Source organism: Hippocampus guttulatus, chromosome 2 (genome assembly GCF_054856545.1).
Source record: "Hippocampus guttulatus isolate MCC_2025c chromosome 2, RoL_Hgut_1.0, whole genome shotgun sequence".
In the NCBI taxonomy this organism is placed as follows: domain Eukaryota; kingdom Metazoa; phylum Chordata; class Actinopteri; order Syngnathiformes; family Syngnathidae; genus Hippocampus; species Hippocampus guttulatus.
In genome coordinates this window covers 23,223,825-23,237,959 of record NC_141262.1, presented here as the reverse complement: position 1 = coordinate 23,237,959, position 14,135 = coordinate 23,223,825, and the positions used below count along the sequence as shown (strand labels likewise).

The window sequence follows — 14,135 nt, the reverse complement described above, 5'->3', positions numbered from 1 at the left end:
TCATATCATAGGGTTTCAGAACAAAATGTGATTTACTTGGTGTCGTCATTCCTGGAGTTGTTGGTTCAGGTGTAGTTGCATTAATCCAGTCTGGAGTTGTTGGCTTTGGTGTAGTCCATCCGGGAGTTGTAATGTTCGGCGTAGGTACTCCTGGAGTTGTTGACTCAGGTGTAGTTGCTGGTTTTGGTGTAGTCCATCCTGGAGTTGTAATGTTCGGCGTAGGCACTCCTGGAGTTGTTGAATCAGGTGTAGTTGCATTAATCCAGTCTGGAGTTGTTGGTTTCGGTGTAGTCCATCCTGGAGTTGTCATGTTCGGCGTAGGCACTCCTGGAGTTGTTGGTACAGGTGGAGTTGGTCCTGCTATCGAAGAGAGTCTATTTAGATCAAAAAACCAGTAATTTACTGGTGTCTTGAACGCTGCATTTAAGTGGAAAAGCGTCGTGAATGAAATCAGCAGTTAAGATGGAGTCCGTAAGTACTGTATATTGTTGATGGCAGCAGAATATCTGATGCTTGCTTGCAATACAAAAAAATAAAATCAATCAAGCATTGGCTCAGAACTCCCAAAATAAGGTGGAGGCCTCGTAAGTCAAAATACCACTAGATATATTTTGATGAAATGGTGAACGATTTTAAGAAAGCTATTGTGCTGATCTTTGTCACCAGCACTCATTAATTTTATGAACTGAATTTCAAGGCACAGACAAAGGATAAAGTTCCTTTACAAAAAGGGCAGTCACCCAAGAGGGCCCTGAGAGTCGAGCCAAGAATTTTAGACAAACATATTCTTTGATGATGTCCATAAATACCTGGAGATTTGAAAAAAAAATTTTTCCCATTGGTTCAATGAAAGAGAAAACTTGTGACCTGTGGGATAGCAGCCCAGCTCTCCCCCCTGGACTTGACACTGGTGTGTTGGGGGGCATTCAGATGCCCGACAGGTAACGAAGGGTGCATCACACCGACACTTCACAGTGCAGTTCCCAAGATAGAACTCCTCTCCGGGCTGACACACACGCACGCAGAGTGGATATATGAGTTAGGTTTCGAGGTGTATTTCACAGTCCGATTGTTCAGTGGCTTGTCCATCTGGCAGTACCTGGTAATATTGGCCATTGATGTAATGGCAGCCACACGAAGAGTTGGTGACACATTTGCCGGCACTCAGGATGTAGCCGGGATCACACACACAGGACTCGGTGCACGGTCCGCTGCAGGAGGGGGGTCGGCCCGAACACGTGTCCTGACAGGGGTCCGCACAGGGCTCGTAATGGCTGTTGGGAGGGCAACCAAAAGCTGCGCAGAAGGTGAGATGGCTCAAGTTAGAAGCGTGTCTTTCGAATCAATGAAGATCTGCACACATTCAGAGAGAAGGCTGTAGAGTCCCACGTAAACATCTGTAGTTTCTACTCACGACAGAAGGTTTCGTTCCTCCAGGGTCCAATGTTGACCCCACGATCCTGGCACTCATTGACGTAGGCTTCGATGGCTTCACACAGAATGGAATGAGCTCCATCAAGCACGCAAAGGTCAAAGACACAGTCCTTGAAGTACTCCTGAACACACGACCAACACGCGATAACCCATCGACACAAATGTTAACTCAAAATTCCAATTTTAGGGCGCATGCTCGGTCCACGTACGAGTGACTTACATTGGGGTTGACCTTGGCGTGACACGTTGCAAAAGGACCATTTTTGTCGAGCAAGATGCCACAATATCCGGAGCTCTCATAGAGCTTCTGCTCCTCTGCCTCACATTCGGGATGAGTGGTGTTGGGTTTCTTGTTACACCTTGTGCAAAAGGAAATATGAAACACAAATTCAAGAAAAAAGACAAGTTTAGAATCCGAAATGATCCGACAGACTTTGAATACTTGGCAAATATTACATCGAAACAAAGGGTCAGACTCACTCTGGGTCAGTGTTCCAGCTGTTTCCAAAGTCATTGGGACTGGAGGTCAACGATCCACCTGGCTTGCGGAAGTCATCTTTGGCATCTCCATCGTAATCTCCACACAGTCCACAGAGAAGAGTTTTATAGCTGCAGGTGAAAAGTTACAGGATCCTTCATTCCTGAACTTCGAGGGTACTAGTCAGACCCCATCGACAACATGTGTTCGGGTTGTACCCACTCTTTAATCACTTTGATGTCCATGAAGTGGTTTCCGTCGTAGCGCACAGTCACACCAAAATCCAAGGAGACGGTGTAGTGCTTTCCTGATTTGAACACAGAGACGCCTGGAAACGGATTCACTGGCAAGTTTACTTTGATTCCATTCACCTGGATGTGAGAAGCAGGTAAGACTCATCATGGAGCAGGCAGCGTCGGAAATGAATTCATTTGGCTCAAGTCTTGACGACATTTCTGTCATCCATTCTTACATGGACAGCGCCGCCTTTGAAGATGGAGACACCGCCGGATTCGACATACACATGAACCGCCTTCACATAGGAGATGCTGGGTCTGTTGTGGCGATTTTCGTTGTCAGCGTAGACAGCAAAGTTTGGTAATGCAGATGCGTTGCAGACTCCGGTCATCTGGTAACTGCAGTTGCCCATGAAGTTGTACTTGCGCTTGTCAAAGGTCGTGTAGTGTGGATCCCCGGACGCGATGCACGAGGATGTACCTTCAGGGAAGACAAGTTTGGCTCACAGATGACAATTTTAAAGACCGACTGAACAAACGTAGAAGTTGGAAGTCACCAGTGGACGACCTTTTGAAGCAATACCTTTCGGGTAGCATCCGGGGACACCGTTAATCTCGCGACACTCCTCCGTGGGATCACAGGTGTTATCCACACATTCCAAAGTGTAGTTCCCTGCACAGCGACACAGCTTGGAGCAGCCGTCTCCAAATACGATCTCTCCAGGCTAAAAGGAGAGGAAACAATTCGGTGAGGTGAGACTTCCTTTCTTCTGAACACAAGTCGAGGTTTGGTATACTATCGTGACCTCGTAATAGTTGTTGTTTTGATCCAGGCACCCGCATTTCTCCAGTGGCACACACTGTCTCCCCTTGAAGACAAATCCGGGTTTGCAAAAGCAACCGCTGATACAGGAGCCGCTGCAGTTGGTGGAGGGTTCCATGCAGGTGGGGATACAAGCTGGGCCACATTCTACGTATTCCGCATTTGGAGGGCACTGAACTGCATGGGAAAAGCAACAGCAGCTTTGGGTGAGTAGCTATGAAGGAGCTGTTGTGTTAGGGTTTTACCAAGATGACATACTTGGCTTTGGTGTCGTCGGTCTTGGAGTTGTTGGTCTGGGTGTTGTTGTATCTAAGATGTCATCGACATTCATTTTAAATGAGCACGACAACATTTTTTTTCATTGGTTCAATGAAAGGAAACGCTTGAAAAAAAATGAGCTGACCTGTGGGATAGCAGCCCAGCTCTCCCCCCTGGATTTGACACTGGTGCATTGGGGGGCATTGAGATGGCCGACAGGTAACAAAGGGTGCGTCACACCGACACTTCAGACTGCAGTTCTCAACATAGAACTCCTCTCCGGGCTGACACACACGCACGCAGAGTGGATATATGAGTTAGGTTTCGAGGTGTATTTCACAGTCCGATTGTTCAGTGGCTTGTCCATCTGGCAGTACCTGGTAATATTGGCCATTGATGTAATGGCAGCCACACGAAGAGTTGGTGACACATTTGCCGGCACTCAGGATGTAGCCGGGATCACACACACAGGACTCGGTGCACGGTCCGCTGCAGGAGGGGGGTCGGCCCGAACACGTGTCCTGACAGGGGTCCGCACAGGGCTCGTAATGGCTGTTGGGAGGGCAACCAAAAGCTGCGCAGAAGGTGAGATGGCTCAAGTTAGAAGCGTGTCTTTCGAATCAATGAAGATCTGCACACATTCAGAGAGAAGGCTGTAGAGTCCCACGTAAACATCTGTAGTTTCTACTCACGACAGAAGGTTTCGTTCCTCCAGGGTCCAATGTTGACCCCACGATCCTGGCACTCATTGACGTAGGCTTCGATGGCTTCACACAGAATGGAATGAGCTCCATCAAGCACGCAAAGGTCAAAGACACAGTCCTTGAAGTACTCCTGAACACACGACCAACACGCGATAACCCATCGACACAAATGTTAACTCAAAATTCCAATTTTAGGGCGCATGCTCGGTCCACGTACGAGTGACTTACATTGGGGTTGACCTTGGCGTGACACGTTGCAAAAGGACCATTTTTGTCGAGCAAGATGCCACAATATCCGGAGCTCTCATAGAGCTTCTGCTCCTCTGCCTCACATTCGGGATGAGTGGTGTTGGGTTTCTTGTTACACCTTGTGCAAAAGGAAATATGAAACACAAATTCAAGAAAAAAGACAAGTTTAGAATCCGAAATGATCCGACAGACTTTGAATACTTGGCAAATATTACATCGAAACAAAGGGTCAGACTCACTCTGGGTCAGTGTTCCAGCTGTTTCCAAAGTCATTGGGACTGGAGGTCAACGATCCACCTGGCTTGCGGAAGTCATCTTTGGCATCTCCATCGTAATCTCCACACAGTCCACAGAGAAGAGTTTTATAGCTGCAGGTGAAAAGTTACAGGATCCTTCATTCCTGAACTTCGAGGGTACTAGTCAGACCCCATCGACAACATGTGTTCGGGTTGTACCCACTCTTTAATCACTTTGATGTCCATGAAGTGGTTTCCGTCGTAGCGCACAGTCACACCAAAATCCAAGGAGACGGTGTAGTGCTTTCCTGATTTGAACACAGAGACGCCTGGAAACGGATTCACTGGCAAGTTTACTTTGATTCCATTCACCTGGATGTGAGAAGCAGGTAAGACTCATCATGGAGCAGGCAGCGTCGGAAATGAATTCATTTGGCTCAAGTCTTGACGACATTTCTGTCATCCATTCTTACATGGACAGCGCCGCCTTTGAAGATGGAGACACCGCCGGATTCGACATACACATGAACCGCCTTCACATAGGAGATGCTGGGTCTGTTGTGGCGATTTTCGTTGTCAGCGTAGACAGCAAAGTTTGGTAATGCAGATGCGTTGCAGACTCCGGTCATCTGGTAACTGCAGTTGCCCATGAAGTTGTACTTGCGCTTGTCAAAGGTCGTGTAGTGTGGATCCCCGGACGCGATGCACGAGGATGTACCTTCAGGGAAGACAAGTTTGGCTCACAGATGACAATTTTAAAGACCGACTGAACAAACGTAGAAGTTGGAAGTCACCAGTGGACGACCTTTTGAAGCAATACCTTTCGGGTAGCATCCGGGGACACCGTTAATCTCGCGACACTCCTCCGTGGGATCACAGGTGTTATCCACACATTCCAAAGTGTAGTTCCCTGCACAGCGACACAGCTTGGAGCAGCCGTCTCCAAATACGATCTCTCCAGGCTAAAAGGAGAGGAAACAATTCGGTGAGGTGAGACTTCCTTTCTTCTGAACACAAGTCGAGGTTTGGTATACTATCGTGACCTCGTAATAGTTGTTGTTTTGATCCAGGCACCCGCATTTCTCCAGTGGCACACACTGTCTCCCCTTGAAGACAAATCCGGGTTTGCAAAAGCAACCGCTGATACAGGAGCCGCTGCAGTTGGTGGAGGGTTCCATGCAGGTGGGGATACAAGCTGGGCCACATTCTATGTATTCCGCATTTGGAGGGCATTGAACTGTGCAGCAAAAACCAAATGGAATGACTTGGCGAGGTGGAAGGTGACTCCTGTGTGGTCCAATGAAGGACCCCCTCCCAATTGTGAATGACAGGAGTATCCAACGTTCATCTGGCCAAGTGTACATGAACTCAAACAATTGTTTGCCACCACCGGCCCTTGTATACCTTTATTTTTCAGTACGCAGCCCTTAAAGGAAAATATTTGGACATTCCCCTGGTGTATGTAAAGTATCCCAGAGCCAACTACAGGGGCAGCACGGGCCCCAAAACAAAATATGCCATACTTGGGTTTGCCGTAGTTGGTCTTGGAGTCGTGGGTTTCGGTGTTGTTGTTCCATTGGTTGGTGTTGGAGTCGACACTGATGGCATTGGCGTTGTTAGCTCACCTTTCAAAGAAAGAGTTTGAGTACTGTCAGTGAGGATCGACTGCTTGACATGGTGATTTGAACCAACTCATTTCAAGAATAGGCAGATAACAATCCAAGACGATTCACCAACATTAAAATTTCCTTTGCAAAAAGACACAATTGTTGCTCAAAACTTTCCTCTTCTTCCCATATCGGAAAATCTCATGTAAGCACCAAAAAGACAGTGATGGTAACAGTGTTTTAATCTGCTGTCCACCCTGATAGATCTTTCTCTTAAGGAGCCTCCAGAGGTTCTCAATAGCATTGAGGTCAGGGGATGGTCATTTTTCTTTCTGTAACCTTTATACCAATGTCATGGTTTTCTTTTACAATTACACAGATAACCGGAACCTACTGTAAATATTGCAAAGGATATCTCGCCAATTTGTTACCTTGACAGGCCATGACACACACGGCATCAACAGCAATATCGGTCTGAGGAGTCTCTCCAAAGGTCCCCACAATAACAAACTGAAATTCAATGTGAACATATTATTTTTATGCTCCACAGAACAGCGCACAGACAGAGACCTCACACAGTTTACCTGGAAATTATCAGTGTCGAGGTGTTGGACTTCAACAGGTCTCCAGCCTGGACCCTGGTTTCCCCTGACAGTGAAGAGAGCAGGCCCAAGGATTCCTCCTGTTTAAGTACAGAACGCAAATTCAAATCCAGATTAGTTTCACCTCCGCGGTCAGATTGTGTGGCGCTCATGTCAATTTGGCCGCTGGAAATTGGCAAAAATCCGTGAAAAATCACACTTCCAAACCCAAAAGGTCAACTCCTTGTCTTTCGCAGCACATGTGCCTGACTCACGCGTCTTTCATCGTGTCAATCAGTGTCAGGTGCTAAAACATTTCGACTTTTGAGTGGTGCCAGCGAGTTTGTCGGGGCTCATGACTGCGATTCAAAAGGTCTCTTACCTTTCAAGGGGTGGACTCTGAGCTGCATGGTCTGGCTGGTGCCATATAAATAATAATGGAACGTAAGCTGCAGGCACCCAGAGGAAGGGTGTATCACAGGACTTAGGATTTGCCCATCAAGTCCAGGCACAGCAAAGGAAGAATCCATCAGCATGTACGATCCAACTAAGAGGATGTTAAAGAGTAATGAGTTGCTTGGCTGCATACCCTGATGATATGGCAATCTCGCCCGCTCCGGCTACTTACATCCCGGCGTGGAGAAGTCATCATCAGGTCCTGTCCCTTCAGTGTCAGTTGGTCCCGTCCATTGCTCAAAACCAAATATGCTTTGGTCAGGTACAGTCCACCCGCAGAGGTCACCCAAAGTGTCAAAGTCACAGCCAGAAATGCAAGCTGTGGACCAAACATTTGCCTTCACATACATTGTTGTAGGCAAACTATTGAGGTAACACCATGAGTTGACTTACTGGGACATGCTCCTTCACTAATGATGATGTTGTCGAGTGCCGAATCGCAGGAAGCGGTTAAGCCCCGCTGAGCCTCAAAGACAATCTAGAGAACCACAAGTTGGTCAGGTTTTGGCAAGGTTAACGCGTCAAAAATGTAGGGAGTCAAAGTAAAAAGTCTTTTAAGTAAAGTACAGCTACCTGAAAAATCTACTTGTACAAGAAGGTATATGCCATGCGTTACTTCGAAACACTGCAGACCATGGATGTGAGAGTTTAAATAATGTTACCAAGCCTGGGGTCTGGCACAGCCTCAGTGTTTCCTCGACAACCAGAATTGCTAACACGGCTGCGATTGCTTTATGGTGGCTATAAATGCCATACGAGGGCAAATAATTCAACTGAGCGTGAGCTGTTATCTGCACGTGTTGCTGCACTGATTAGATTATTGGACAGTCCACACTTTTCCACTTCCCACACCAAAGTCCAGAGCAAATCAGGGGTGGAGAACAAATGGACAATTTGAAAACATATTTAAGTCATAAACAGTGATTTTTGGAATGGATAATGCAAACGACGAGAAGCAATTTAACTTGGATTTTATACATGGTAGAGTCATGCTCTTCCGCTCACCTGACCCATAATGCTACTCTTTATCCTAACCTCATCTGTAGCACAAACCTCAACTTTTACCCTTGACCAAAACTTAGACTTATTCCAAATCCTTTGCCCCGAATTCCAACCTGAACAACTAGTACCCACCCTTACCCTAACCCATACCAGCTCCACGTTTTCAAATGTGGAGCCTCACCCTCCGATGTAACTTTATTTGAAACCTCAACCACCCAACTTCCACACCAGTCCCAGAGCCAACCCAAACATTGGTCCCTCACCCGACTCTCAACCTCAGGTTTCATCCACCTCCAAACCATCACACTTAACTCTAACCGTTAACCAAACTCTAACTCTAAATCTAAATTTAATCCCTATAGAATCTTAATGCAGCAGTAACCTTAAACACAACCTTAAACATTACTTTAAAGCCTTACAACTGTAATCTTAACACCTACTCTGAACCCTGAACCCATCCCAAATATAATACCCCAATCCCATTAACCCTCTGCCAAAACTCTTCGCCCGAACACCCACTCTCACCCTACTCTTACCCCAATTTCAACCCTTAAACCAACCCTTAATCTTAGTCATCAACATTTTCTCCTGATTTCAAACCCTCTCCATGCATTTGAAGCCACAATGTATTGGGTGCGCTTTGCTTGAAAGCGAACACTCACAGTGAGCTCTTGATTTGTGGAATTGGACACGGTGACAGCACCCTTCAGCCACGATGGACTCTGGAAACCAGTTTTCACCCACAGCTCGTCCTCGCTATTCGGCCTCTTCGCCAGTAGCCTCAACACATTGGAATTGTCCAAGCCATACATGTAATATCGGAATTGAACGCATATCTGCTCCGTCGCCGTTAAGAAGAACGTGGGGCTCAGCAGACGAGTGTTACGCCCATTTGCCACATTGTCGCATTCCTGGTAGATGTAGAATCCATCTGGGAGAGAAAATGGATTGATTTTTGGGGGGGTTTTTCACGAATAATTTTAGTGTTGACCGCCTGTGAGGTGCAGCACTGACTTCCATCTGGGTAATCTCCTGGCGGGCCCGTGCCGGGCGTTGGGGTTGGACCTTTGTGCCGGGTCCAGTCGCCTCCATCCGTCGGGTCCTGAAGGAATCTGCAGAATGGCTCGTTATCATCGTTGAAATTGCAGGACGCCAGGACAAAAGCTGGGGAGACGGAACAAAGGAATTAAAAAAAAAAGGACTAGATCAGTTCTGGGCAAAGAAGGGTCCCACAGTTGAGCTCAAACTGATCCCAGCTATCCAACCCGGACAGGTCGGCAGTCAATTCACAGAGTACAGTACATGGAGACAAATGATGTTCCATCCAGCCATTTTCTAAAGCGCTTGTCGTCTTTTAGGTAAAGTTCCACCTCATATGACAAACAACCTCTGTTGTTTCCACCCTATTGACACAGGGTCAAAACTCAATTTTGCTTCGACTGATACTGACTTCGACTGACTTTGTTCTTGGCCTACCATCCAATATTATCTATTCTTGCAGTTGAGCTCACATGTACACTCTTTCCCGCTATATTTTGGTCATTCACACCCTTACTGTATCTCTTTTTTTTAAGAACATACCTCTTTGTCTGTCACAGAAATCCAGAGAAAGTTGCAAAAATCAGCAGTTTACAGTGATTTCTTTTTTTTTAAGAAATGTGTTTTCATCATCTTAAATAGAAGTGGTGGAAATTTTTTTAAAATATTTTGTTTGTGTCTCTACATTGCAGATTTTCCTCTGGAACTGTAATAATTTGAATGAAATAGTTCGATGTTGCTCGTTAGAGGATGGCAACCGTTCGTCACACTAGCGCGCTAGATGCTAACAAAACTCGTGCTCTATAACTTACCGTCGTAGGTTGGCACGCTCTGGATGCTAAAAGAGAAGGGCACAGATCAATCATTAGACATGTCACACCTAGATATGACTCATTTACTCGAGAGACACACCTATATTTAATGAACAAATTTTTAACTTCCCGATAAGGTAAAATAAAAAAGATAACATGTATGTAAACTTTTACTTTAACACAAGAACATGATTTGTTTTGTGTTTTTGATCATTAAATAGTGTGATGTACTTTTATAAACATTTTTACAGGTGACCAGATTTATATATATATATATATATATATATATATATATATATATATATATATATATACGGTATCTCTCTCTCTCTATATATATATATATATATATAGATATACACAGTATATCTATACATATATAGATATACTGTATACTGTGTATATATATCTATATATATACAGTATATATAGATATAGATATATATACTATCGCAATTTCAACGAAATATACAATTTTAGGTGAGCGATATTTGATTTCCATTTTTTCATTTCAAATCAAATTTAAATGTTTGATTGTTTTTTTTTAATACAATGAATGCTCATCTTGATAAAAATGTTTCTGTACCCATACTGATTGTAAGACTATCAAAATACCGACACCTAAACAAAACAAAAAAAACCTTTGTGGGTAAAAAAATAAAAATAATTACAAAAAAAAAGGTTTTGGGTGTATCATTAATAAAACATTTGTGAATTTAATGTAAATAAAATAGTTACATATTATTTTAATATTTCTCTCAGAGCAGAACACAAGGAATCATTTTTAAAACACGTATAATTATAATATAACCCTGTTGTCATAATTTATCTATATACTGTACACATTATATATAGATAGATAGATAGATAGATAGATAGATAGATAGATAGATAGATAGATAGATAGATAGATAGATAGATATACTGTATGTATATCTATATATATATAAGATAAGAAAACCTTTATTAGTCTCGCAATGGAGAAATTCCCAATTCACAGCAGCAAAGTTATGAAAGGAAGAAGTAGAACAACAAAATATAGGAGCTGCTGGAAAGGCAGCCACTCTCGCGGCGCCATTTTGAAGTCAAAATAACACAGATATAGATATATCTATATGTAAACACATTAAGGGTTATGAAATTTGAATTTTTGAATATAATGATGAAATAATTTAATGAAAAGTATTATGGAAATGAAATAAAAGGGAAATGCATGCTTATTTTGAAAGAAAATAAGGAACAAAAATCATTATAACTCAATGAGTCCTCATGCCTTGAAAAAAACCCTAAATATTTCGGATTGATTACTAATATCAGAGAAGATAAATTCATGACTTAACTCATGTATATTTCATCTAAATCAAATAAAAGTGAACTATATTGGTGTATCTTTGTTCAAGAAAAAAAAATAGTTGTAATGTATTTGAATATTTCTTATCACCGGAGATGATTTTATCTTTCAAAGTTATTTCCGTCTAACCATCCACAGTTCGGGACTCACCTTTGCTGCAGTGCACACATCCATAAGAGCAAAATAAGAAAGCGCATTGCATCCATGGCTAACTGAGCAGTTAGACAGGGATGAGGACACAGTAGGGGACCTCATATATAGCCACACACAGTACTGTACTTACGCCGTGAATGGCTATTGGGTGGAAACTGTACTGTATACTGTGATTGTTGCAAAATGTGTAAATAAGTAACAGTGCTTGATATGGACAGGGTGTGACCTTTCTTTGTACGTGTGTGTCTGCTTTTTGAACTCTAAGCACTTCACACAGTGGGTGTGGATGCCCGTCAGAAATTACCTTATAAAATACAGACTTCTTCCCCGAGCATAACGCGGATTAGTGCATATTGTCTCATTCAATAATGAGAGTAAAAGTGTAAAAATGGGCCTTGTACCGTGTTGCTAAAAGCAGCCCTCGTGTTGTACAATTCCGAATTCAACCAGTTTTACCGAAAATGTCTCAGGATTTGTTATATAGCAACCCTGGTGTTGTGTAATTTGTCATTGAAATCAAAATTTGCCAGAAAAAAACATGTCTTATAACTTGTTTTTAAAAAAGGTAACGAAAAAGCTAAATACTTGGATATTTGCAACTTGGGCAAAACATTTTTGAAAAAATGTGGCTATTTTTTTTCAGGCAAGTTTTACTTTTGTGGGGCAAAAAACATTCATGATATTTTATCAAATAACTTTTTTTTAAAGTTTTTTTCAAGTTTTAAGTTAGAGTTTCTAGTTCACTCTAAAATGCTCACAGAACTCAAGTTTTGTGTTACTTTTGGGAAGAGGAAAAAAACCAAAACATGGCAATTCGTATCGGGCTTTTTTTCCAAACAAAGTTGGAGAAGCCTTTAATCTTTATCGACTTAGCCATTAATCGAGACTGGGGACAAATGTTTACTTGGATGGAGTCTGAATGTAGGGTGTGTGTGTTTGTGTCTAGGTGTATTGCAAGTTTGTATTTATTTTACACAAGAAAGGAATGTTATTTTCTTTCACTTTTGATCTTTTAGACTTCTCTCCTTAAAATTGCCAGTCACTGAGCTGTTCCCAGCAATCAACCCCAAACACACACACACTTCCTTCAAGTGCTGTACTCAGTGCTTAAAGATCCCGATGTAATATGCCAGTTAAAACAATAAAAACGGTAACATTTTGTGTCTCCAAGGGAGTGACTCAAAGGGTCATTCCACACATTTTCTTGCAATGAAAGGGCCTTTATCAACGCTGAATGGACTTTCAGCATTAAGTGATAACGTTATCGTAAACATGAATCAGACAAAACTCCACCAAAATACTGTAATAGTGCTACACAAATCCAATGCATTTACGGTAATGAGGATAAGAAGAAGGATATGACTTTGTAGAAAATGTAATTTATGTAGAAATTATGGGTCGATGCTCAAGAGATGATGCTGAACTGAAATGTACATTGTTTCCATCCATCCATTTTCCGATCCGCTTTATCCTCACAAGGGTCGCGGGGGGTGCTGGAGCCTATCCCAGCTGTCTTCGGGCAGTAGGCGGGGGACACCCTGAACCGGTAGCCAGCCAATCGCAGGGCACACAGAGACGAACAACCATTCGCGTTCACACTCACACCTAGGGACAATTTTGAGTGTTCAATCAACCTGTCATGTATGTTTTTGGAATGTGGGAGGAAACCGGAGTACCCGGAGAATACCCACACAGGCACAGGGAGAACATGAAAACTCCGCACAGGAAAGCCAGAGCCGGGATCGAACCCACGACCTCTGCACTATGAGGTCAACGCGCTAACCACTTGAGCACCGGGCCGCTACATTGTTTCCACATTTATTGAATGTGAAATGTATAAGTAAATGGAAAAATAATAGTATTTTTCAAATGAGAATTGCTGAAACTTAGGAATACAGTGTTTCCTCATTACAGTGCAGTTTGCTTATTGCGGATTCACTCCTTCGCGTATTTTCCTTTGTAACCATAACTTCATGTACAGGTATTGCATTTTTATTGACCTTGCTATTTTGCCTTGTTTACTCACTGTTTTCATTCATTCTGAGTCTGACCAGTCAATAAAATGTTGATTTTTATTATTTGGGGGGGTATAAAAACGAAGTCCCTAAAAATTAGACAGCTCGTTGACTATAATCAGTAGCTCCATATTTATTCTGCATTTTGCATTTTAAAAGTTACATTTTTTAAGATCAACAAGTGTTTAGAAGGGTGGGAACCATATGGGGGGGAGGGGTGGTAATGGCTTAAGTGTAAATAACCCTCAACGATAAGATAAAATAATTAAATAATTATAAAGAAAGGTCAATCTCTACTTCAAGGAAATTTACTTATTGTGGGCGTGGCATGGAACGCGTCACCACCAAAAAAATGAAGGACCGTCATACTGTGAAGTTGGAATTTGAGATAGATACGTTTAAGCAATCGTTTGATTGACATCTAAACGAGCTCAGGAGTTTAAATTTAATAACAAATACATACTGCATATTTTATCACCGAATTGTTGCACGCATGCGCAGTGGAGATTTTGGCGCAGACATGGTCGCTTGTGCATATTGGCTTACCAGATTTGTCTCTTGTTCCTTTCAAGAACATCAACTAGCCAATTGGCCAATAATTACAGCTATGAAGCATAACCGTGATCACATTAATGTGTTTACTTTGTTGCGTTGCCTCAGCGCTGGACGTCGCTGCATTAAACTCCACGGTGTCCTTGTTGA

The 14,135-nt window shown here is 43.0% G+C and overlaps 1 protein-coding gene across 1 annotated transcript in view; it reads right to left on the bottom strand.

The window, feature by feature from the left end:
* zanl (zonadhesin, like) overlaps window positions 1–11,435 on the bottom strand; it is a 40,013-nt gene extending 28,578 nt beyond the window's left edge. Inside the window, exons 1-30 of the mRNA XM_086131835.1 lie at window positions 11,416–11,435; window positions 9,915–9,940; window positions 9,079–9,228; window positions 8,727–8,995; window positions 7,456–7,540; window positions 7,235–7,381; window positions 6,989–7,153; window positions 6,610–6,707; window positions 6,457–6,535; window positions 5,942–6,043; window positions 5,462–5,655; window positions 5,239–5,380; window positions 4,892–5,136; window positions 4,642–4,790; window positions 4,422–4,550; window positions 4,162–4,300; window positions 3,922–4,063; window positions 3,607–3,803; window positions 3,375–3,513; window positions 3,230–3,280; window positions 2,955–3,148; window positions 2,732–2,873; window positions 2,385–2,629; window positions 2,135–2,283; window positions 1,915–2,043; window positions 1,655–1,793; window positions 1,415–1,556; window positions 1,100–1,296; window positions 868–1,006; window positions 37–360 (exon numbers count right to left, since the gene is read on the bottom strand). Of these exons, the coding sequence (XP_085987961.1) occupies window positions 37–360; window positions 868–1,006; window positions 1,100–1,296; window positions 1,415–1,556; window positions 1,655–1,793; window positions 1,915–2,043; window positions 2,135–2,283; window positions 2,385–2,629; window positions 2,732–2,873; window positions 2,955–3,148; window positions 3,230–3,280; window positions 3,375–3,513; window positions 3,607–3,803; window positions 3,922–4,063; window positions 4,162–4,300; window positions 4,422–4,550; window positions 4,642–4,790; window positions 4,892–5,136; window positions 5,239–5,380; window positions 5,462–5,655; window positions 5,942–6,043; window positions 6,457–6,535; window positions 6,610–6,707; window positions 6,989–7,153; window positions 7,235–7,381; window positions 7,456–7,540; window positions 8,727–8,995; window positions 9,079–9,228; window positions 9,915–9,940; window positions 11,416–11,435 (4,468 nt within the window). The remainder of the gene's footprint in view (window positions 1–36; window positions 361–867; window positions 1,007–1,099; window positions 1,297–1,414; window positions 1,557–1,654; window positions 1,794–1,914; window positions 2,044–2,134; window positions 2,284–2,384; window positions 2,630–2,731; window positions 2,874–2,954; window positions 3,149–3,229; window positions 3,281–3,374; window positions 3,514–3,606; window positions 3,804–3,921; window positions 4,064–4,161; window positions 4,301–4,421; window positions 4,551–4,641; window positions 4,791–4,891; window positions 5,137–5,238; window positions 5,381–5,461; window positions 5,656–5,941; window positions 6,044–6,456; window positions 6,536–6,609; window positions 6,708–6,988; window positions 7,154–7,234; window positions 7,382–7,455; window positions 7,541–8,726; window positions 8,996–9,078; window positions 9,229–9,914; window positions 9,941–11,415) is intronic.
* Window positions 11,436–14,135: the final 2,700 nt, after the last annotated feature.